This window comes from Fundulus heteroclitus, chromosome 4, assembly GCF_011125445.2.
Source record: "Fundulus heteroclitus isolate FHET01 chromosome 4, MU-UCD_Fhet_4.1, whole genome shotgun sequence".
In the NCBI taxonomy this organism is placed as follows: domain Eukaryota; kingdom Metazoa; phylum Chordata; class Actinopteri; order Cyprinodontiformes; family Fundulidae; genus Fundulus; species Fundulus heteroclitus.
The window spans coordinates 23,884,979-23,909,799 of NC_046364.1; the positions used below are offsets into that span (position 1 = coordinate 23,884,979).

The 24,821-nt window shown below is 45.7% G+C and overlaps 1 protein-coding gene and 1 long non-coding RNA gene across 2 annotated transcripts in view; both read right to left on the reverse strand.

The window, feature by feature from the left end:
• Window positions 1-8,919: 8,919 nt before the first annotated feature.
• adamts18 (ADAM metallopeptidase with thrombospondin type 1 motif, 18) overlaps window positions 8,920-24,821 on the reverse strand; it is a 93,822-nt gene continuing 77,920 nt past the window's right edge. The window contains exons 20-24 of the mRNA XM_036136280.1: window positions 24,260-24,454; window positions 14,384-14,454; window positions 14,054-14,216; window positions 10,480-10,678; window positions 8,920-9,307 (exon numbers count right to left, since the gene is read on the reverse strand). Coding sequence (XP_035992173.1) covers window positions 9,192-9,307; window positions 10,480-10,678; window positions 14,054-14,216; window positions 14,384-14,454; window positions 24,260-24,454 — 744 coding nt within the window. The 3' untranslated portion in view covers window positions 8,920-9,191. The remainder of the gene's footprint in view (window positions 9,308-10,479; window positions 10,679-14,053; window positions 14,217-14,383; window positions 14,455-24,259; window positions 24,455-24,821) is intronic.
• Window positions 14,514-21,466, reverse strand: LOC118562950. Its single transcript, XR_004930910.1, has 3 exons — window positions 21,366-21,466; window positions 18,322-18,325; window positions 14,514-14,525 (listed from the first exon to the last, which is right to left on the reverse strand). It is a non-coding gene; the product is annotated as an uncharacterized LOC118562950 (long non-coding RNA).

The window sequence follows — 24,821 nt, forward strand, 5'->3', positions numbered from 1 at the left end:
TTCCATTTTTCATACATTTTACTACATTATATCTGGAAACCTCAATGCATTTTACAGGGATTTTATGGGACACACCAGCTGGAAGTGAAAGAAAAATGATATATGGTTTTCAATCTTTAAAAATAATGGACAAATTTGGCATGCATTTTCATTCAGTGCCCAAGTTTCTATTTTGAGATTACAATTTTTTTTTAGGATTTATGATTCGGGCAATTTTATAACCTCACCCTGCTTACACTTTTCTTCATAACTTTCTCCCTGACCTGTGTGCTGTGTTCCTTTACGATGCCGTTTGGTTACTAACTAACCTCACAGAACACTTATCTGTTGGTCTGACACAGAAACCCCTAATAAAAATGTATAAAGTTTGTATTTATAACATGACAAAAGTTCAAGTAGTGTGAGTACTTTTGCAAAACGCCTACAAGCAATTCTACCAAAAAGAAATATTACACGAGGAAACCCCTTTTTATGTATTCCTGTGCATCTTCACCAGAATTCCCACCAGCTTGCACAGAAATCTAAGGTTCTGTCACACACAGGAGGATGTTACATTAAGCATTCACACTGTTTTCACAGTCCTAATGATCAGGTTTAAACATGAAAATTATTTTGCAATTATTTAACACCAATTTCCTGATGCGTTCTCAAACTTTTCTCGGCAGCTGACTTGAAGTATTTTGTTTAAAATCCTGGCCCTTCTGTAATGATATTCTGATCTGCCATCTCAGTTTTTTTTTTTTTTTTTTACACTTGATCGTCTTTTCTCTCTATAGAGAAAAAATAATTCTGTTGGGTTTGTTGAAATAGCAGCAAATAATGCAAATCTTGCTCAAGAGAGACTTTCCATTCGAGGAGATGGGCTTTTAATTTTTTCCGAGCGCAACCTGTTCAGCTTCACAAAGGCTCTGGTTAGATGAAAGTCTTGTTGAAGGTGAGTCTGATGTGGAGGCTCTTCATCTGCTCCGCTCGCCACTCGATACAACAGAGTACGCAGCGAGAGGTCATGTAAGGGGGAGTAGCTGGTGGTGGATAGTACACTCATTATGTGTGAGGATGCAGGAGGGCAAAATGTGTCTGAAAGTTATGTATGTTGTAATGTGTCCTTGTTTGAAGTGCTAACAAGGCTTTGGTTTTTCAAGGTTTATAACCTTGGCGGTTTACCTACGAAACCCCTCCTTCCATGCTTTTTTTTTTCTTCTTCCAAACGTTTCACCTTCTTTCTACCTTAGCTGCTTGCCTTGCACAAAAACGTCCTTGCTAATCGGTGAGAGTCCTGACCTTGTTTTTCTGTTGCTGCATTGTTTGTTTTGCTTTTTTGACATCTGGTGACATTTCCTCCGATTTATTGAAATTCAGCGTTGTCCTCAGAATGCCGGGGACCGCGTTATTTACTCTGGAAAATCACTGGTGGTCTGACAATCAGGGCCTGACATGTATTTGCCTATTCATCTTCTTATCCGCACGGGGCAAAAATGAAGGATGGCCTCGGCGATTTCGGCTGGCACTCCGGACTCAGAGGTCTGAAAAATTGATAGGTCTGTGGAATTTACATATCTATTGTAGAATTGCATTTGGTGTTGCAAGCTTGAGAGCATCGTTTCTGAATAAAATATGACTGTTTGAGCACGTAATGTTGACAGGACACTTGTCCAAATGAAGCTGTGCATATAGAGGCTTCTTTAGCTGCGACACAGAGGTCAAAGGAGTTGATGCTTAGATTGATGCTTCAAAGTAAGAAGACATTAGAGGAGGCTGATTTGCATGCATCCAACAACAATATAAGGAAAGGAAGATGTAATACACTTTGTATTACAGTGGTATAAATGAGTGAGCACTGCCCTCTAGTGGTTACGCTAAAAAATACCAGCTTTTCTGCTTTCTCCGCTGTGTGCTTTGAAACGGCAAAACGGGGGGAAAGAATCATTCCAAAGGATGCCCGTGTGTATAAATGTATATGTGTTTACTGCTCAGGGGTTTGCAATTTTAAGTCGATGGAATGCAAAGTAAAGCATCTCTGGGAAGGGAGGCAGGGGGAGAGAAGGTGGCTCAGGCGTCTGCTCAGAACAAAATAGATGAGCCCTAAGTTGATTAAATCATATCCAAACACAATGGAAGCGCATGTGAGTGGGAGAAACGTATAAATAGAAGCAGGCGCCCATTTGATGCCCTTCGGATGCTATTTCCCCAAGGGCACGGGGTTAACAGGCAGGCCGGCAAGCCAGCAGCTGGTGTCCGCACAGGGACGGCTCGGAGGGTCCTGATCAATTCTTGCATTTCAGAGGGGGAAAAAAAATGATGAGAATCCAACACAGAGGAAGATGGATGGGAGGGAGTCACTGTAAACACACAGATCAATAGTATTCATGGCTTTGAGGAGAAAATGCGTCAAGTAAAAGCTTTTTACTTAGCAGATCTGAGGGATGCTCAGAAAAGCATCTTCATAGTCCTGTGAGGGAGCAAGAGATGGGCTATAGTTTCATTAGTTAAAAGGAGAAGAAAAAAGAGAAGCATATAATGTCTGGGGTCTGAGAAGCTGGACAAAATAGGCAGGACTGCATTTCACAAGAGCAGAGCAAAGGCAGCTTCTGCTGCACTACTACAGAGACATATCAGTTTTAGGCTGCTGTGACGCTGTTTCCTAATTCACCATGATTTTTAGGTGCATCTGAAAATATCTGTGTATATATGTATATAGGATTAAATTAAGGGTACTTAGTGACCTCTACAAAGTATGCTTCTCGCTTTAGATGCTCCCATTTCATATGGTGTTGGCATGAAGGCCGTATGACATCACCGTCTTGGTTTTTTCTACGTACTTAATGATCAGGAGATGAACACTCAGTACTCCAGTCTCAAGTGGTCAAATATTTAGCAGCAAAATTAATCAAAAAGTACCCTAGCTCAGAGCTAGGTTAATCGTCATCAGGGCAGACAGAGCATCTGCATGAGATTACATGATGTTATTACAGCCCAGGGCTGAAAATGTGGACCTGTGTTGTGTAGCACTAGTGCACAGTTCTGTAATTCTGGTATAGTAACTTCTGAAGGGTATCGTATCAAAAGCACAATCATCAGTGGGAAGTTTTCTGCTGAGAGAGGCGATGCGACCAAGCCAAAGGACGTTGATGAGCCCTAATGCTAACTGTTGTCGCTGTTAGATAGAAAGCCGATTCGTCCTATAAACCTGAGCTTAAAGACCAACGTTCTCTTTAACAGACTTTAAAAAGCTCCTCTAATCATCTGTTCCTACAACAGTGAACTATTAAACATGTTAAGGATATTTTTTAAATATTAACAGCCCCCTTTCTGCCTGTGAATGACTGAATATAGTGTAAAGCTCTTTGGGGTTGCTGGACTTGATAAAGTGCTATAGAAGTACAAGCCATTTACCATTTACTACCATTTTAACAAATTAAGACAATAAGGATTCTGTAATATTTTTTTTTTCCTAAGAGCCAAGTGCCAGTAAAAGATTTACGCAGTATCAAAAATGATAATGCATTTGTACTCCACATCAGAAAATCTATAAAGGAAAATGGGGTTCCTTTAAACTTGGATAGACCGTATAAATCCCTGCAGCGACCAACACCGTCTGCAGACAGAAACCATGCATAAAGGCATCAAAAAGCCAAACAGTGCGATATTTTCTTTACAGAAAGAAGTGAAGTAAAAAAGCCAAGAAGCAAGACGTGAGAAACAGGTTGGATAGAAAGGTATAGATCTTTCGGTCTCAGAAGAGAGGATGGATGATAGGAAAAGCTAATGAGAGGCCAGCTGGGAGCATATAAGGCTCACAGGTGAGCATTCAACAGAGCCGAGGAAGTTTAGTGAGGTGCCAGGGATCCAAGAGTCTTTGCTCGACTCCTACATCATCCAGTGTGACAGAGGCACAAAGTGTGGCCTTGCCTTGACGCAGAGCCACCAGTCGTCTTTTGATCTCTTAATCACGCAGATCTGTGAGGTGCAGATCTCTTAGCGTCGGTTGAGATGCCTGGCAGCAACAAATGAGCCTCCCACGCAGCCGTTCCCACCCAGCTGCACACCCCTAAAGCCCCGCCAATGCCTCCGTGATCCTCGGTGCAGCCTACAACCGTTTGTGTGTCTGTGTCAAAATAAAGAACGGTCGAGGGCGGTGGGAGAGTGAAAGGGATGCCGTGGATGTTGGCACGTGCCTGGTGAACTCTGTCTGATACGCAAGTGCTGATGCGAGAGGTGGCGCTGAAAAGATGACATCTCTCACTTGTGAAGTCTGCCCTCGGAGTAAGCCCTGCAAGAAATAGAGAGATCACTTTCACTTCTCTCCTTTGCCCAGCGCCCAACACACATGCAGAGACACTAGGATGGTACTCTGTTAAGATGTGATTAGGCTGACTGTCAGTAGTGAAGGGTCCTATCAAGGTTCACTGCACGCCAAGAGCACACAAACGACATTCTTAGCCAGCCTGCTTGACAGACCGCTAGTGGAGAGATGTCAGGGCTGGAAATAACAACCGGCTCTGACTTACAGCCGGACCGTCTACGAATGGGGCCTGAGAAAAAAAAAAAAAAAAAAAAAAAAAGGACGGAGCTTGAGAGCGTGTTGAAAACAGGAAAGAAATACCTGCATCGATCAGCCTGGGTAGGAAAGGTATTAAGGAAGACAGCAGCCCTATTTTGGAGTTGACAGACCAAGGTATCTACTTTAGCTTTGCTTGGTGTGTCCCGCTTTTCCTAAATGGAAAAAAAATAAGAATAGCACAGTACCTTTTTAGATTGTGCTTACCTTTCTAACAAAGATATTAGATTTTTTTTTAAACTCCTCCTTGATTTTCCAGCCACATCAAAATAAATGTTAGTGTTGTGGCTAAATAGACCCCTGAGCAAAAGAGATACTATTTGTCCATTATTCTCCTGTGAGGATGGGTAACTTCATGGTCCTGTTTATTCGGGTTTTTACCCCAATTATGTGACTAGAGACTGTACTGAGAACCAGGAAGTATCAGGATAAGTATGGTTCTACACAGAAATGCTACATATGGACATATTTCAACAAATACGTAGGGCTGCAGAAACATTTGCCTCTTAATGAGTTATTGTTCAAATAAGCATGCTGAGAAAACATTCAGCTTCTGTGACTTTATTTCAGACTTGGCCTCCATAAAGCTCCACTGTAGTAATGCAGCAGGTTGATGCCAAAATAAAATAATATATCATTAAGAGCCAATTTGGAATTAAGAAAATTGAGAGGCATCCAGAACCGGATGCAAGACGGAGCAATTCTCCCAACAGATGAGCTGTTAAAGAGAGCCAGGCCCACGATGCAAATGTATCAGCATTGCTGCTCTCTGTCTCTAAAACACACTTTCTTGAAAATGCATGCATTGGGGAAACCATAATATGAGTCCACACTTATGTTTCAAAAGTTTGCTTTTAATAGCTTTCCTTCATAATTGCATTAATCGCATAGAATTGTATGGATATTTGTGGGGCTCTCGGATTTGTGCGCAGGCCCCACTTGTGGTGTCTGGGTCAAAGCAAGCCGGGAAACAGCATGCAGCCGAGAAGATGTGAGAACCCGCAGCTCAATGACTCATGCAGACGCTTTGATTAAAGAGCAACTGGAGCTCCCATCGAGCAAGAAAGGGTGGCGTAATCACCATGAGACAAACACTGTTTAGTAAGCAAATCTCAGCTGGCTTCTCGAGTTAAAACTTTGTTGGGGCGGCGTTGAAACCTAATGTGGTTCTCAGGTGGCCAAGAGGTACGCCCGTTTCCACCAAGTGTTGAGACAAGCTTCTGGTTGGTCAAGGCACCGTCTTCATGAGACAGGCAATGAAGTAAAGACAATATCACCATCGCTCTTCAGTTTCCATAAAGATTAGTCAACAAGAACATTAAAGCCAATTCAACCTCATGGTGGGATACCTCTACATTGTTTTTTAAGTTACGGGTAGTGATGTGATCCTGAAAGATCTATAGGCCAGATCCTCTGGACACCCAAGCCACCCCCAAACATCCCAGGTATATCATGATTTCCTGCTTCCCTGTAGGGATTCTTCCAAAATATAGCATTTTTTTTAATCATCTAAGGACACCTTCCTTTTAAGTTCTCTAAAGCCTCCCATCAGTATGAGATTAAATTTAAAGGCTTGTATGGTCATAGGTGCCAGGTAGTGACGAGATCCTTGGTTCATGGAGGTTGGTCTTCTCAATCATCACCTCCCCACCAATCTCACTGGGCTAAAGAATCTTCTTCTCTGTGATCAGGTGTTTAAACAAAGGACATGAAAAGTCCATCCAGGTGGACAAAATATATTTGGAAAAAGGGGAATGTTTAAATTATTGTAGATGTGCAACAAAAAGAGTTCTATACGCTTGGCAAACAATATCCAAACTTTTTGGAGGTGTTTACTATGTTGTTGGTCAGGGAAAAAAATTTCGGTATTTTTCATTCAAAGAGAACCAGACATGGATAACTCTTTATGTGAATATGCATGCCTGCTTTTTTTTTAAACTGACCGATATTTGAGTTAGTCGCTGGGTGTATGTGTCCCTATTTACCATGAAATCAAAATGAAAGCAACAACGTGGTTACTAAAAGATGAATACTTTGCGTGGTACCAAACATTTCCCATTTCAAGAACATCCTTGTCAGAGAAAATCTCACCCTAAAATTGTAATGAAATGTCCATCAGTATCCATTTCCTGAGCTCGTCATTCGCAGTCGTCTTTTAGGAACTGCGGCTGAAGGCCCCCACAAAGTAATTTCTAGGGTCACAAAGGGCCCCCCGGTGGCACTGTGGACAGCCTGCTCTAGAACCACACACACGCTGCTGAAGAAATTCTCCGTATCTGCACGCAGTTCCTCGGCTTGGGGGCGGCTGACTCCACTCTCGACTTTAGAACTACCTCCAGGCTGCATCAGACAGCTGCTACATCTTTTCAGTGCGTGCTTTCCTATGTACAAGATCCCACTCAGAAAAAACACATGCATGCAAGATATATATATAAAAATGCAGCAACATTTATAACTGAATAATCATAGTCTATCTTTAGAAAAGATGCAGCCTATTTATGCCTCTTTATCTTAACATAGTTGTGCTACAGGAGGAATGGGCTGGTCGCTGCTGTTTGTAGAGCCAATGCACCCTGACACTAAAGCAGCCAGATTCAGCATTCTGGCCTTTGCTGCCAGGACGTGACTTGCTGAAAAGAAAAGGAAAAAAAAACACTGGGTGATTCAGAACAAGTTTAGGCTGGTTAACAGCTCCAACAGCAGCAGTAAGTTTGGTGTTTAGGTTCCTCTAATTTACCTTTCAGAAATGGGGGGGGGGGGGGGGAATCACATATTTTACATTATTTTTATTGTCGTTTTAATCTGTATCAAAATGTCAGTTAAAGACATTATGAGCTTTTCTGTATCTGTAGCCACAGACAACTTGAATTTGTCTGTGGCTACAACATTTTTTTTTTCTAATTTATTTGTGGCCACAAGAGCTCAGTAAAAAGAATGAAGTAATTTGACACACAATAAGTGGATGTGTTATAGGTGAAAATTTTGCACATTTATTTGATGTGAAGAGTAAAACATCACAAACCTCAGTTCACGTTGATTCCCTGTTCAACTAGACTACCGAGTCTAGCTTTTACACTGTATGAGTGGAAAACATACAAAAAAAACAAACAAAAAAACTAATTGGTTTCTCAGGGGGGAGTTTTTTAGACAGGAAGGTTAGCTTCCACCAATAAGTAAGACTTTAGTTTTTGTGAGCTTTTCATACTGAAATCCTGTCCGCCAAAAAGGTTGGCAGGAGGTTTTATTGGTGGGAGAGAGGCTCATTAATCAGAACTAAACTCAGTACTAAAGCTTCTGTGCATTTGTTTTTTTACGAGCGGTGAACAGGGAAGCATGTCTGCGTCCATGACTAAAAGAGAAGGATACAGATTGTTTCCTTTTGATGTTTTGCGAGCATCAGGCCGAATGTGAGTGTGTCATCTCTTATCTCCAGCTCCACCTGCTCCAATAGTTTTGACCAGACTTCAGTGGAGAACACACCTACAATGTTTTCTCTTAACAAGCACTTGCTATCTAGACTGCACCCACGCTCACCCAGCAATCATCCTCTTCTCTCGCTCTTCACCCTCCTCGTCTCTGCCCTCCCCTAGGCCTGCAGATAGCCTCACTCATTATGCACCTCATTTTGTTGGCAATCGATAGAGCGCGGGGAAGGAAAAAGAAAGACGCATAGATGGCCAAGTTTTTTTTTTTTTTTTTTTTTTTACCACAGACAAGCTGGAAAGAAACAGGCGACCATTACAGCACAGCTAAATAAAATGTTGTACGTGCACAGAGGAGGCAGGTTTTCATTGCATTAGCACAAATGGAATGCGCAGGGGAAAGAAGCGTCCTTTCATGATCCGGCAAGAGCACACGGGCTGAGCAGATAATGTGTGAAGGAGAACTGATGATCACCGATTACTAACAGCGCATAAAAAGAAAACACCTTATCGTATGGATCCAGGGGTGACTAGCACAGGCCTGTGGTATAGCTGAACGCATCAATAATATGTCCACTGCACGCATCAGCAAAGTAGAAAATGATGTATAATGAACCATAATAACTTAAAAAAAAAGACATGTAACCAGATGCCTTTCAATATACAACATATGAAGAAGCAAAACTCTAAAGTTCTGCTCTTGTGATGACTTTCAGAGGTCTCAAACATATATATATATATATATATATATATATATATATATATATATATATATATGTGTATATATATGTATGTGTATACATACATACATCTATATATATATATATATGTGTATATATATATATATATATATATATATATATATATATATATATATATATATATATATATATATATATATATATATATGGATGTATGTATGTATACACATACTTACATATATATATTTATATAAGTCATTGTTAGGCCAACATTGCTTTGGCTGGGGAACACCATGAGTTACAGTCCCCTCTGTAACAGAGGACTGAGTCCAAGCCACGTCTCTCGTACTTCTTCACTGCTTGCGTCAGTCAAGTACTCCAGGAGGAAAACACACAATTTTGGGCATAGTTCTGTGTGCAGCAAGCGACGGCTCCCTATTGGCTTCCGTGGGGAGGGTGGGGGGGGCTCCTTCAGAAGCTGCACAGCTCTGCCTGAGAGCAGAAAGAGATCTATGGCTTCTTGATGGAGCAGGACTTGCAGCATTGCTGTCCATAGAACCTGTGATTACAGACGCCGTGTTGGGGGACCAAGTGGCACCAGTTGAAGAGATCGATGCAGCGGTCATCTGTCGACGGAAGAGAAGAATAGTATGAGCAAGGTGCAGGGTTCCTACGAGTTGTTTTATAAAATGCATTGCATATTTTTTCAGATTTCCTGAGTTGTCTGTTGTTTTGTTGTATGTTTATTAGTCATAGGGCTGGACGATACAGGAAAAAGTACATCAATAAAATAGGAATCATATTGCTTGATATTGATAATTATCCAAAAATTCTAAACATATACATTTTATACTGTTGCTTAATGGCCTATTTTTAGATAAAGAACACACAAACTAAATTCAAATCCCAGCTTTTATTCAACCAACTTTTTACCAAAAGTTTTTTTAAAAAGAAAAAAGAACATGTGCTCTCTGAACTTTTTGGAGGGGGCGGAGCTTGGTGACAGAGCATTCCTGGGTCTGTTTGTGATTGGTTGGGAGGAAGTAATGACTGTAGTATTAACCTACGGCCCTATATAGTTGGCCATCAAATATGGAACCAGATTTACAGATTAAGCTTTTTTGTCAATATTTTCTTCAAATCAAGGCACAAAAAAAAATTTAACAGCTCAATTTCTCTTTTTAGTTTAAGGCCATCATAAACACAGCTGACAGACAGCAAGCAGCAACAGGTGGGGGGAGGGAGAAGACTGATGGGAGAAAAGCCGCCAGGTTTGACAGCTCAGTAAAAGAGGATGAAACATTTTTCAGTCTTAACAGTATTGACTTTTTTGTAACTATGGAATATTAGGAAAGGGAAACCTGCCCATGCCAACAGAATGAACTGGAATACGGAGTTAAGCACCCACTGTCTGAGTTTATGCGTAATCAAGCAGATTACAAATTAAATTTGGATTATTTGTGTGAATATAAAAAATAAAATAAACAGACATTTAGGTCTTTAGTAGGAAAATAAGAATACATTTGAGCTGCAGATGGCAGGGTTTTTAAAATGCATAGAATATGCCTGAACTGGCATTGGTGGCATACATAACTTACATATCTGTGAGTTGGTTTAAGGCGACTGGGCAGCAATGGTTTAAGGGGGGATGAATGCTAATTAAATCATTATCATTTGTTTGAAATATTTATGTCTATGACTTTGGTTTTGTTTGTTCCAAGGCAGCGAACAGAAACGGAAACAAAAAAACCTCTACCAGGGAGTTTAAACTGAAGCTAGCCCCCCTCGAGGACGTCACCTTTCAGAGTCGGTCCAGCGGCCGGGACACGGTTGCCGGGGCGTGGTGCCGGAGCCGGGGGAGCCGCGGGGCAGAAGTTGGTGTTGCACGCCCGGGACGTGACGGGCTTCTGGTGAGCCGGGCAGCTGGCTGAGGGGCGACCTTGCTGGAGACACTGGAAGGTTCGAGTCTGAACCCCTCCTCCGCAGGACACAGAGCACTAAGGCAGAGGCAGAGGCAGGGGGAAAGTGGCGATGAGACGAGAACAAATGAATGAGCATCTCCAACAGGCTCTCATCAGGGGGGGCTACAGAGATACATGAAGAAGAAACTCTGCAGCACTCGCTGTAAAAGTATTTGCGATGAAAGCAGACACAGCAGGGAGGGAGAGGGGTGGATGGGAGGGGGGAAAAGTCTTGGCCGAGACCAAGAACAGATGAATACAAATATCCCAAGCAGCATGTTCTTGCCCTCTAGCAAAGCTGTCAGGAGACATCTTCTCTGGTCCAAACTTACAGGCATCCCAAGCCTGAGATCAAACAGAATGAGACACTGTGACCGTAAGACTTTTTGCATAATAGATGATGCAACAGTTAGGCCACACAACCCTCCCTCAAAACGCTCAATAAGAGAGAGGAGCTTTTGGATTTTATCCGAGGCCCTTTTCCCCACGGCCGTTATCGTGCTGCTGGCTAAGAACTGAGTTACATGTGTGAGCACCACACCAGCTACGCTGTGCAGTCTATCTGTGAGCTTACAGAGATAATAACACGGAGGATACAGTTCACGGGGTCCAATGTCTTGGACCGAGCCATTCTAGCATAGCTTTCAGATTGACTTATTTATGCCGGAGCTTTCAAGAGCAGACAGCCTGATGAACTGAAATCGTTCACATGGGACAAGTCGGGTGGAAAATAAATTTCACGAATTGTACTTTCAGCAGATTTCTTTTATACGTTACCACTTCTGCTGAGCAGGAGCACCTGTTTAGATAGAAGTTTTTAGTTCAGCTTGTGTTGAACTCATGTATGATGGGTGTTGATTCAATTTATTACCTACTTAAAACAGTTTGGCTGAAATGTCCCAAAGTTGATCCTAAAATCTCAACTTAATGCTCAATTGACAACTTGAAATTAATTCTCATTTCGTCATGTTAGAAGCACAAGTTTTACAAATAAAAATCAGAAAAGTGCACAAAAATCGGAATTCCCCTAAACCATTTCGCTGCAGTTATAGCTGCAAGTCTCCGGCTGCCTCAAACACCTACACTTATATTTTCCCCCAATCATTACGTCCAAGTCACATTTATTATTACATTTGACGCAAAACGGAAGCAAAGATGCCTGTCTAATATTTAAAGGTACCATATTCCAAAGTCAGCTGGTCCCACGGTCAGCAAAGGAATAATTTGGCAAATTCTCATGTGAAAACTAGCCCAGGCTCAGTACGGTTGGAACGGGAGTGTCTGTGAATATCTGTTGTCAAGTCTAGCTACAGATTCTCATCTGGATTTAGGTCGGGACTTTGACAGGGCCATTCTCACACATGAGTAAGTTTTGACCTAAACCCATGGTGCTACCACAGCCCTTGCCTTTAGCGGTAGCAGATTTATGAGAAATTTGGGTATAAAATATTTGCAAGTTGAATAAAAACAAATGAATTGGGGTGGGTTTGGTTGGCTACATGTGCTGTTTTTCATTTAAGTCTGAAAATGGAGCTTGAATAACGTTATACCTAGGGTTGTGTTAAAAAAATAAGATTTTCCAATTCTGAATCAATTCTCAAACTAATTCCTAAACATAAATTCATATACCCAAAGATTGATATTAAACAAATTAATTTTCCACTGTGAACCTAACAGTAAATGCCGGCACACACCACCCAGGGAGGTTAATTTTTAATAATGCAGTATAAATAAAGTTAGTGTCCAATTAGCAGCTGTAGATATGGCTGCCATCCTCTGTTTTCTACCCTGGATCTGTTTGGATATTCTGCCCAAGGGTTTGGTCCTTACAGCTGCCATTAACCACCATTACTTTATTAATTTGCTTTGGAATGTTAATATAACACTACTATTGATATGTTGCATAACTACATAGTCATGTAATTCAGGTAACAATTAAAAAATGTTTTAATACCAGCAATCCAATTTGAGAATGGATCTGATTGAAAATAATCGATTCTAAATCTTGAGAATCGGAATCGAATCAATTCTTGAAATTTGAATCCATACCCAGCCCTAGTCATGCCCAACTTAACCAAGCTCCAGCTCCAAGTCCAAAAACCAGCTGGAGCTACTAACTGGTATGAGAAGTGATCAGCAAAAACTCCTGTTAGCTATATCTGCCAAGAAAAGTGTATTTCTCTGCTATTGCATTAACACTGTGGCAACAAGTTCAAAAATGGATGTTGGGTAAATGAATTCTTGAAATGTAAATAATGTAAAGTGCAAATAAATGTGTAGATCTTGGATGCAGGCAGCCATATTGGATTTGGGTGTCCTGTAACTCTTAGATGTGTCTCTGCTTCAACACGCCAGACTCCAATATGAGCTCATTAGCATGCTAGTGAGGCAGTTTAGCCATTTGATTTAATCTGGTAAGGCAAGGGGCTCATCTACAAGTGGCAGGATACTGGTCCACGAGGATTTGAGTTGGAGATCCCTGTATAATAAGGACCTTTTCGCTATATTTCCAAATCCAAAGGTTGAAAATTCAGCTTTTTGAGTAAAATGTAAAGTATTTGTACGCCTCATCCTTCAACCAATCAGGCAGTGTTCGAGGGATAGAAAACGTTTTTTTTTTCTCAAAATGCTGCTTTATTATTATTTCACCATGTTTCTTGAAATCCATTCATTGATACTTGTTCTAAAAAAAAAAAGAACCACAGATCCAAATCGCTCCATTGTACCTCTGACTCTCAGTTTAGGGTCGTTTTCCTGCTGTAAGGTGAACCTCTCCTCCATTCTGAAGTTTTTAGCAGTTTCTAGCAGCTTTTTTCCCTCCCACTCCATGCTAAAGGAAAGCCTCCCCACAGCTCCACCACCCTGGTGTGTTCAAGTTAACATGCATTGTTAGTTTTCCACCACACATAGTATTTTACTTGTAGTCTTAAAACTTTAATCAGTCTAAACTAACGAGAGCACCTTCTTCCTACATGTCTGCTGGCTCCCCTATATAGGTAGTACTGGACCTCTTATGGCTCTCTATTATCCAGAAAAATATCAATTTCATGTCCAAATCAACAAATAATTGGAATCCTCTCAGTGATTAGGCTGTCTTTTTTTTTTAAATAAGGAAATCAATTTGAAAACAGACCAGGCTTTTGAATGGAACTGATCCACAAGCTCTAGCTAAAGTGATGTAAATATCTACGTGACTTTGTAAAAGATCTTCCTCTGCAGTCAGGAAATCCACATTCCAACATCTCCGCGTATATTTTTAAACAAACTGATAGATAACACCTCCATTGCTAAAAGTATGATTTATACACAGTATGGCTGAACTTAACCGAAGGAGGAAAACATCCATTTTATGGTTTCACTGAAATTCACACATAATCCTATCCAGTTTAATCTCAAATTATGAATATTTACCTGCTGCCAGGGAGAAGGGTACCAGCCTGACACCGCAGCGCTGGTTGTTCTGCCAGGGACCACCCGGGGGTGCTCTGGGCACGGAGCTCGTCTGCAGACTTGCTGAAGATCCACCAAAGGTTTGGCCACGTTTCTGCACCGGCGTGCAGGGTACTCCACATACCTGTGCAGAAACAGGCACACCGTCTGCTTAAAACTCCCACAGACGCTCCCGTTTTGAACAAATATGGGGAAGTTAAAGCACACGGGTGACGCAGCGGGGTCTAAAGCGTCTGTGCCGCTGAGTTTTAAGTATGATGGAAGCCCTGGCGTGTGGTTGAAGGCACATACCCTCCCTGCGAGTCTCTCTCCCCACAGCGCAGCTCCCTCCTCTGGATGGCTGAGCCACAGGACCTGGAGCACTGAAAGACAGTCCAGGCAGGAGGGAGAAAATCTTAGAAGATCACCTTTTTGAGTGTGAGGAGGTGCTGTGCTGGGTTCCTGATGAAGCACATATCACGAGCTACTTTTCTGCAGCAGTTCTTAGTTGGATATTTGTACTTTTTTTGTTACTTTTTGTAAAACCCGGAGTCTACCCAAAAACAGTTCTTTTTAAAAAGTGTGCATGCCACTTAAACTTCTCCACCTTTTGCCACGTTACAATCCCGGGGTTCAATGAATGTTCTTTGAGAGACCAACACAAATTAATGCATAACTGTGAGGGAGACGGAATAGGATGTCTGGGTTTCACAAATAAAAATAAACAATGGTGTGCTTTTCCATTTAGCCTCGCTGCCTGGAGACTTTGAATTCGAACCGAATTTCATTACACTCACAGCAGCGAGTCTTTTGGAGTATGCCTCTACCTGCTCTGTAGAGCTTTTACATCTAGGGACTGAAATTGTTTCCCATTCTTTTATGAAAAATAGCTCAAGCTCCGTCAAATTGGACTGCTTCGGTGAACGTCAATTATTGCCACGGATAAATTTAGCTCTGGACTTGGACTGGGCCATTCTAACAGAGGATTCTGCTGTACCTTCATCTACAAAGCGGTTATGTTTGGGGTTATGTTGTCGTGAACCTTTGCCCCAAGTCTCAACACTTTGTTCATATACGGTGATATTCCTCAGTTAGAACATATGCTCCGATGAGGTTCGTTTGTCAGATTAAAAGCACCTTCAGTAACTTTTAAGCAGGCTTTTAAAATTCTCAAGAAGTGCAACCTTCCAATGTTCTCTAACAAACTAGTGAGATTAAATTACACATACACTGACCCCTTTTAGTAATTTAATGACTTTTAAAGGTAGTTGGTTGAACTGGCTCTTTTTTAGTGGTATCTATCACAGCAAAGTGGGCTAGATACAATGCAGGCCACACTTTTCAGATTTTTATTTGAAAAATCTAATTTGTCATTTTTTATTCCACTTCACAACACACACACTTCAAGTGGGATGAATAGATTAGATTTTTTATAAAGTCCACAAGCCAAAATAAGGCAAATGGCATTTTTGTGATTAATCCAAAAACGATATGTAGCAGTAATAGAAAGTCTTATGAGGAGGTGGACTGAGATGGATTTTTTGTTCCTCAGGGACCAAACATTTGCTAACGCTACTACATTTTAGATAGCATTCATAATATAATATTAATTATATTTAAATACTATTTGGTAATAATGATTTCTATATTTGATGCTTTTAGTACTGCAAGGAATAATCGAGAGAGTCGCAGACCTGTTGCTGTTTATCATAAATATCTTAGGGCTGTGAAGTAATGGCTGCTTTTTAATCTGAAACGAACAACTGCCACCACTGATTGTTCATTTTCATTATGTTCATTATTTTTTCACAATCAGATAATCACTCATCACGTCAGTGCAACTATTACAGCAGTGTGGTACTGCTACAAGGACAGGAGAAGCATCCATCTGGAACCCTATTAACAACCGTGTTTGAAAAAGCAGAGAGAGGAAAATCCTGTTTGCTTGATAAAATTGAATAAATGAATGGGGAGCGATCAGACTGCAGTCAGCAAAAAACACTAATTGCGAGCTGCTTTCATCTGAGCAACATGTTTTCTCTCTCTGCTCTCAGCTCAGGTTGTCTTTTTTTTTTTGTCTGTATTATTTTCAACAAGCTTCTAACAGGGAGGTAAAGCTGAGCAGTAATGATAGTCCCAAATTAAATGAACCGCCTTGCATATTAATGTGTTGAGGCTGCGAGCAGTGAAACGAATTTCTCTGCTCTGAAATGAATTTCTCTATTAATGACTGATAAATGCGTATGAAAAATGGGAAAACAAGAAATGCCTGCCATCTAGGATTTCTCTGTGAGGTGCGGTCTTTTGTATTTCAAGGATAACGTGCAACCTGCTGAGAAACACGGCGGTACAAAAAAAAGCAACTCTTATGTTGGATCACTTATAAATAGCTTAGCTTTACTTGCAAAAGTATTCCATGAACTTTTTTCAATTGTTATGTTATGGCCACAAACGTCATTGTGTTTAATTGGGATTTTTATTTCAACAGGCAAATAAATGTTCTACACTTTAGCAATTTCAAAAGTGTTATTTGCATTTGTATTCAGGCCCTCCGAGTCAATACTTTACAGAACAACATGTTGATGCATTTCCAGCTGTGAGACGTCTGGGGCATGTTTCTACCAGCTTGGCACATCTGCAGGAAGCTTTGCTTGAAATTCTTTGGAAAACAGTTCACCGTTCCTGTGTGCACAACGCTTTTCAAGACTTGCTACAGATTATGTCATCAGATTTAAGTCTGAATTAGAGATCGACCGACACAGGTGTTTTTAAGGCCGATGCCGATACCGATTATTTTGACATCAGTCTAACCAAGCCCTGATATGTGCCGCCGATTTGTTTGGAGCCAAATCGGGAAGCCGATATTGCTTTTTTTTCCTGACATATATTACTAATGTGTAGCAAACAATGTATAACATAGCTATAAGTAAGATATTTACTGTAAAATCATTCTCATCTGTCACCTGGGATGGAAGTAACATTCCCTATAAACAATCGGTCCTCTCCATCAACAATGTCTTAGTCAAGTTTGTCTCCTTTCAAACCTAGAGCTACGGTCCAGAACTACTTTGGTTCAGAGTGTAGCCCATGTTCACTTTCTGGTTCCTCGGCCAATCTTATGGAACTTACCAGGGTTCCCAAGCCAGAGTGCAGCATTTGGTATTTTATGTTGGCAAAAGATTAGAAGCCTGCTAACATGGAAGCCAGTAAGAGAAGCGGACCAGAAATAGGACAAAATATAACAGCATATCTCCTGAAAGTAAAAATTCACAACAGCAACACACAGTTTAAAACGGCATATTAAACTGTTGTGATTGGCAAGCTGTTGTACTGATTTGAGCCACAGAGTCTCAGTATTACTTGTAGCTCCTTCAAATACATAAGAAAACTAAAAACTTAACACTTAAATGTTTGTGCACTTTATGTAGCAGCATGAGGCAATTGTAGTACAAATAGGCTTCTTGATTGTAAACAGCAATACAGCAAAAAATAAATAAAAAATGTGAACAGTCTGAGCCTGGGTGTTCTAATAAATTGGCAAACGCATGTACGTATCAGCCGGTGTGATACAAGATAAAAACGCAAATATTGTCTCAAAATATCGTCTGGTTAATGTATAGGTCAACCTCAAGTCTGGATCATTCCATTGTGGCTCTGGCTATAATCTCGTGTCGTGTTCTTACTGGAAGGTGAACCATTGTGTCATTTCAATGATTTTTTTTCTGCCTCTGGAAACTTTTCTTACATGCTTGCCCTATATTTAGCTCCATCAATCCTTGTATCAAGTTTGAATATGTTCCCTGCCAGTTGAGGTAAAGCATCTCCCCAGCATGATGCTCCCACCACCACATTCATGGTGGAGAAGACATGTTTGGGGTTATCTAGAGCTTTAAATTGCTTAAACACAAAGTATTTTGCATTGTTAGGGTCCATCCACGGGAGGAGCAAAAAAGACCGAATGGCACCAAAGACCCAAAGAAACTGGTAAAGACTCTGAAGGCCAGAATGCATCGTTTCAACACATGCACAGCTCCCAGGAAAGAGGAGTTTCATAGCTGGAATCCTGGTGATGTCAAAGAGCGCAAACCTGTTGCACACAGCAGCTTTTACTCTCTTTTCCTGCAGATCCACAAGACTGCATAGGGGGTACACACACATGAATGTCTTGATCTAGCTGGCTGAGTAAAAGATTGCATCTTCAAAGAATCCTTGGACCCAAAATAAGTACGGAGCGCTGTTTGTGTGCACACCCTCCTCCCATCAGAGAAAAGTGACCAGGAACCTGGACATAGATGTCAGGATTAAAACCTGCTCTATTATTTCTAGATTACAGCTTGTCCAGTTTAAGGTCATTCATAGATCACATCTCACCAAGACTAAATTAAAGAAAATATTTGCTTCTGTTCCTGCCACCTATGATAAAAGAAGATCAGATGACGGGACCTTGACTCATCTTTTCTACTCCTGCCCAAAGCGGCGTACCTTTTGAAGTGACATTTTTCATTTTGATTGTTATATATACCACAGCATGTAGCTCCTGAGGGTTTTTTGATAACACTGGGATGCTCTAATTTCTCTCTTACTCTTCCTGTACCTTTTCAGCAAGCTTTTCATGTTTGGCTTGGTTGTAGTTAAACGGGTCATACTGAGGTCTCTGGGGACCCTTTATTGAGTACATTCATAGTAAAGGGCGTTGTCCTCCGCTTTTATCATGTATAACCTTGTCACTCTGGATTTTTTTTGGTTCCATGATGGCCACTCTGTGCCTTCAATGGCCACTTCTAGCTTTTGTCAGCTGGAGCTCATCTCAGCTGCAAAACTGAGACTAATTTTAAAGAGATGTACATGTGCTGGCTTGCTCACATGTTTTCTATTTAATATTACTTCTATGGATTGAACGTTTGTCTTGTTTCTGGTTTTTGTGTTTTGCATATTTGTTGAAAATTTGATAACTATAGTATAAAAATTATATACTAAGGTTAAATTACACCTAGGTTGACTAACAGTGTCAGGATGCAGTTCTCCTGCTGCACCATGGACAGTTCCGGAGCCTTCCACTACCTTCTCTCCCCTGCTTCACTCCATGCTGGATCAGTTTCACCTGCTGCAATAATCAAGTCTGGACTCATTCCACCTGTTCAACCTCCTACATAAACTCCTCTCATTTCTGCTTTCACTGCTGGTTCGTCAACGTCCTTCCCACGTCTGCTCATGCCTCACGTCTCCCAGCGTCCTTCGTCCCACATCGTGTGCTCCCATCTCCAGCCAGCCTCGTCTCTGCCTTCCTGCCTGCGTTCCCTCAAGTCCCCCGGCTTCGGCTCCACTACGTTCTCCTGCTCCAGCCACGGTCAACATCACTCTGCTGCCATCTGGTACAGTCTACTGGTTACCTTTCCACCACTCATCTCCTTTAATAAAACTCTTAAAACGAAGCTCTGTGTGTGGCTGAATTCAGGCTCAGTAATCAGTACCTGACAGTACGAACCAGCCAGAATGAGCCTGTCGCCCACACAGAGTCCAGTGCCTGCCTCCCATCTGAGCTCCTTGGCTGAAACCATGTTCCTGGATCTGAGGAAGCTTCTGGACACTTTACCCACCGTTGACCCGCCCTGGGTGCGGGTTGACACGGCGGAGAGCCTGTGGAACCTTTATAAGGATCAAACCACTGTGTTGTCTGTACTTGGAATCACTGGGCTAGCGGAGGAGATCGAGTGGATTAAGCAGGCTGCCTACGCCCAGATTCTCCACAGACCACCCCCAACCAGACCTCCGTTGGCCAGCCTGTCCGCCGCTGCTGCAGCTCCTGCCTCGGCTGTCTCCGCCGCTGCTGCAGCACCTGTCTCAGCTGTCTCCGCCGCTGCTGCAGCACCTGTCTCAGCTGTCTCCGCCGCTGCTGCAGCTCCTGCCTCGGCTGTCTCCGCCGCTGCTGCAGCACCTGTCTCAGCTGTCTCCGCCGCTGCTGCAGCACCTGTCTCAGCTGTCTCCGCCGCTGCTGCAGCTCCTGCCTCGGTTGTCTCCGCCGCTGCTGCAGCACCTGTCTCAGCTGTCTCCGCCGCTGCTGCAGCACCTGTCTCAGCTGTCTCCGCCGCTGCTGCAGCACCTGTCTCAGCTGTCTCCGCCGCTGCTGCAGCACCTGTCTCAGCTGTCTCCGCCGCTGCTGCAGCACCTGTCTCAGCTGTCTCCGCCGCTGCTGCAGCTCCTGTCTCGGCTGTTCCCGCCGCTCCAGCAACTGTTGCCACTACTGTCTCTGCTGCTGCTCCCGATGCCCCACCGTCAGCAGCAGTCTCTACATCGCTGCCCGGCCCCTCCCGGCGCAGACGCCGGACGCGGCGCCCCAAGATTTCTCCTGAGGCCAAGCCTGACATCTCCGCTGAAGCTGCACCAACTGCAGCCGACGTTACCTCCTTTTCCCCGGTGAGTCGGCCGAGTGCAGATGCCGCCGCTCAGTGGAGTCTGGCTAGAGCACCCCGCATTCATGAAGATCAGCTGTGGGACTTTTTCTACGGGGACAGGGACGACCTTCTCCCATGTTGGTCCGCCCCTGACGAAACTCCCACAGCCTACGAGGCCGGGGTGCACACCGCCTCACCAACCACCGCAGAGGTTCCCACCGCACACGCCACGGCCCAAGCCTACGTGGGTGTGCGCGCATCCGCCGAAAGCTCCGCTCTGCCGGCCGCCGAAAGCTCCACTCTGCCGGCTATAGTTGAGGCTCCTGCTTCGCTGGTCACGCTGGGAGTTCCCGCTGCGCACGCCACGGCCAAAGCCTGCGTGGGTGCGCACATCTTGCCGCCGCCAGCCAACGTGAGAAAGGACCCGCCGGCCGACGAGAGAAAAGCCCCGCCGGCCGACGAGAGAAAAGCCCCGCCGGCCGACGAGAGAAAAGCCCCGCCGGCCGACGAGAGAAAAGCTCAGCCGGCCGACGCAAGCCCCGCTCAGCCGGCCGACGCAAGCCCCGCTCAGCCGGCCGACGCAAGCCCCGCTCAGCCGGCCGACGCAAGCCCCGCTCAGCCGGCCGACGCAAGCCCCGCTCAGCCGGCCGACGCAAGCCCCGCTCAGCCGGCCGACGCAACCTCCGCTCAGCCGGCCAACGCAACCTCCGCTCAGCCGGCCAACGCAACCTCCGCTCAGCTGGCTATAGCTGAGATTCCTGCTGCGCACGCCACGGCCAAAGCCTGCGTGGGTGCGCACATCTCGCCACCGCCAGTTTTCGCTGACGTCCCGCCGGCCGCCGAGAAGAAAGACCCGCCGGCCGCTGAGAAGAAAGACCCACCGGCCGCCGGGAAGAAAGGACAGCTCGAGGCCTCCGATGGTGCTGCTGTGCCTCAGCCCGAGGCCTCCGATGGTGCTGCTGTGCCTCAGCCCGAGGCCTCCGATGGTGCTGCTGTGCCTCAGCCCGAGGCCTCCGATGGTGCTGCTGTGCCTCAGCCCGAGGCCTCCGATGGTGCTGCTGTGCCTCAGCCCGAGGCCTCCGATGGTGCTGCTGTGCCTCAGCCCGAGGCCTCCGTGGGTGCACACATCTCGCCGCTGCCGGTCTTCACTGACTTCCCGCTGGCTGACGAGAGAAAAGAGCCGCCGGCCGTCGAGAGAAAAGACCACCCTCAAGCTGAAGTCCTGCAGTCCCGCGAGGGGGTCCCGGTGGACCCGCTTCCTCCCTACGCTCCCGAGTCCAGCGAGGCGGTCCCGGTGGACCCGCCTCCAGTCTACGCTCCCTAGTCCAGCGAGGCGGTCCAGGTGGACCCGCCTCCAGTCTACGCTCCCGAGTCCAGCGAGGCGGTCCAGGTGGACCCGCCTCCAGTCTACGCTCCCGAGTCCAGCGAGGGGGTCCAGGAGGACCCGCCTCCAGTCTACGCTCCCGAGTCCAGCAAGGCGGTCCAGGAGGACCCGCCTCCAGTCTACGCTCCCGAGTCCAGCGAGGCGGTCCAGGAGGACCCGCCTCCAGTCTACGCTCCCGATTCCAGCGAGGCGGTCCAGGTGGATCCGCCTCCAGTCTACGTTCCCGAGTCCTCCGAGGCGGTCCAGGGGGACCCGCCTCCGGTCAAGCCTCCAGAGTCCTCCGAGGCGGTCCAGGGGGACCCGCCTCCGGTCAAGCCTCCAGAGTCCTCCGAGGCGGTCCAGGGGGACCCGCCTCCGGTCAAGCCTCCAGAGTCCTCCGAGGCGGTCCAGGGGGACCCGCCTCCGGTCAAGCCTCCAGAGTCCTCCGAGGCGGTCCAGGGGGACCCGCCTCCGGTCAAGCCTCCAGAGTCCTCCGAGGCGGTCCAGGGGGACCCGCCTCCGGTCAAGCCTCCAGAGTCCAGAGAGGCGTTCCAGGGGAACCCGCCTCCAGTGCCAGCTCTCCAGTCCAGAGAGGCGGTCCAGGGGAACTCGCCTCCAGCCAAGACTCCAGATTGCTCTGAGGCGGACCAGGGGAATCCGCCTCCAGTCAAAGCTCCAAGGTCCTGTGAGGCGGTCCAAGAGGACCAACCTCCACTCTCAGCTTCAGAACTCTCCGAGGTTCCTTCAGTGGAGTTCCATGACAGGAGAATAAGGGCAAAGCTCCACTGCCAGCTACCTGAGATCCTCCTGCCTCTCTGCCAGCTGACCCAGCCACGACGAGGTCGCCCACCGCGACGCCCGCCTCTGTTCCAGCCACGCCGGGGCCGCCCTCCGCGACGACCACCACCAAAGACCCTGCCGTTTCGCCGCCCGATGACTGCGCCTCGCCGGGGTCGCCCACCGCGACGCCCGCCGCCTGAGTCTCTACTGCTCTGCCACCGGCTGACCCTGCTTCGCCGCCTGCCGCGCCCAGGCCATCCTCCACGGAGCCTGCCGAGAACTCTGCTGCTTTGCCGCCTGCCGCGCCCAGGTCGTCCTCCACGGAGCCTGCCGAGGACTCTGCTGCTCCTTCGCCTGCCGCGCCCAGGTCGTCCTCCACGGAGCCTGCCGAGGACTCTGCTGCTCCGTCGCCTGCCGCGCCCAGGTCGTCCTCCACGGAGCCTGCCGAGGACTCTGCTGCTCCGTCGCCTGCCGCGCCCAGGACGTCCTCCGTTGCTCCCAAGCCGCCGTTCAAGAGGCGTTGCTCCCAAGCCGCCGTTCAAGAGGCGTTGCTCCCAAGCCGCCGTTCAAGAGGCGTTGCTCCCAAGCCGCCGTTCAAGAGGCGTTGCTCCCAAGCCGCCGCTCAAGAGGCGTTGCTCCCAAGCCGCCGCTCTCAAGATCCCCGAGTTCCACGCTCTCAAGATCCCCGAGTTCCACGCTCTCAAGATCCCCGAGTTCCACGCTCTCAAGATCCCCGAGTTCCACGCTCTCAAGATCCCCGAGTTCCACGGCGCTTCAAGATGTTTCTGTTCTCCCGGCACCTTTTGTTGGAGTCTGACCCCCCGTCCTGTCCTCCCTCCGCCCACCCGGGATGGGTGTTCCTGTTTTTGAACTGGTGTTTTGTTTAGGCCGCCTGGGATTCGGCCTTGAGGGGGGGGTGATGTCAGGATGCAGTTCTCCTGCTGCACCATGGACAGTTCCGGAGCCTTCCACTACCTTCTCTCCCCTGCTTCACTCCATGCTGGATCAGTTTCACCTGCTGCAATAATCAAGTCTGGACTCATTCCACCTGTTCAACCTCCTACATAAACTCCTCTCATTTCTGCTTTCACTGCTGGTTCGTCAACGTCCTTCCCACGTCTGCTCATGCCTCACGTCTCCCAGCGTCCTTCGTCCCACATCGTGTGCTCCCATCTCCAGCCAGCCTCGTCTCTGCCTTCCTGCCTGCGTTCCCTCAAGTCCCCCGGCTTCGGCTCCACTACGTTCTCCTGCTCCAGCCACGGTCAACATCACTCTGCTGCCATCTGGTACAGTCTACTGGTTACCTTTCCACCACTCATCTCCTTCAATAAAACTCTTAAAACGAAGCTCTGTGTGTGGCTGAATTCAGGCTCAGTAATCAGTACCTGACAAACAGGTTTACTATATAGGTCATTTCTGAACATTTGCGGCATTGGATTCTTTTGGGGATCCAACCTAACACTGGTCAGATTTTCATTTGTAAAACTATCTTTTCTCAATTCTCAACTACGTGCTATTTTGTGTTGGTATATCTCATAAAATGCAAATAAAACACATCAAAGTTTTTTGGGGTGTATCATTACAAATGTGAAAAAGCTCAAAGGGGCCGTAAGTACGCTTGAATGGCGTCGTTATCACAGATTTTTGGCTCACCTCTCCCCAGGGCGTGGGGATCCACTGCAGTTTGTCGTTCTTGGGGCAGCGCCTCAGGATACATGTCTCCTGGGCTTTTGGCCTGTGGTGCTGTTTGCACATGCTGTCGGGCACCACCACCGCGTTGGCGCCCGGATCAGTGCTGCGGCAGAACACGGTCCGCTTCCTCAGTCCACGGCCGCAGGATTTGGAGCACTGAGAGTAGACGAGGAGAAAGTAAATTAGGCAACCACGGAGCTAAGGTTGAAGTGGCCATAGATCCTGATGCTGTTAGCGATCCATTAAGCAGGGATGTAATGACTCTAAGTGGACTCTATCAGAGATGCATGTTCAGACCTAGAGTGTCTTGTCTTTGTTTTATCCTTCAGTTGTCGTCACATTCATGCATATTTACAGAAGGGGACATTTTTGGCACAGACACCATGGGTAAGTTTGTTATTCACAGTGCGGTGGCCGAGCAAACAGAAAGTCATTGCTTTGATGGCGACACACCTTCTGAAATACGATAAAGCAATAGTTCTGAGATGAATGTGACCCCATCTACGTCTCCACCCACAGGAGA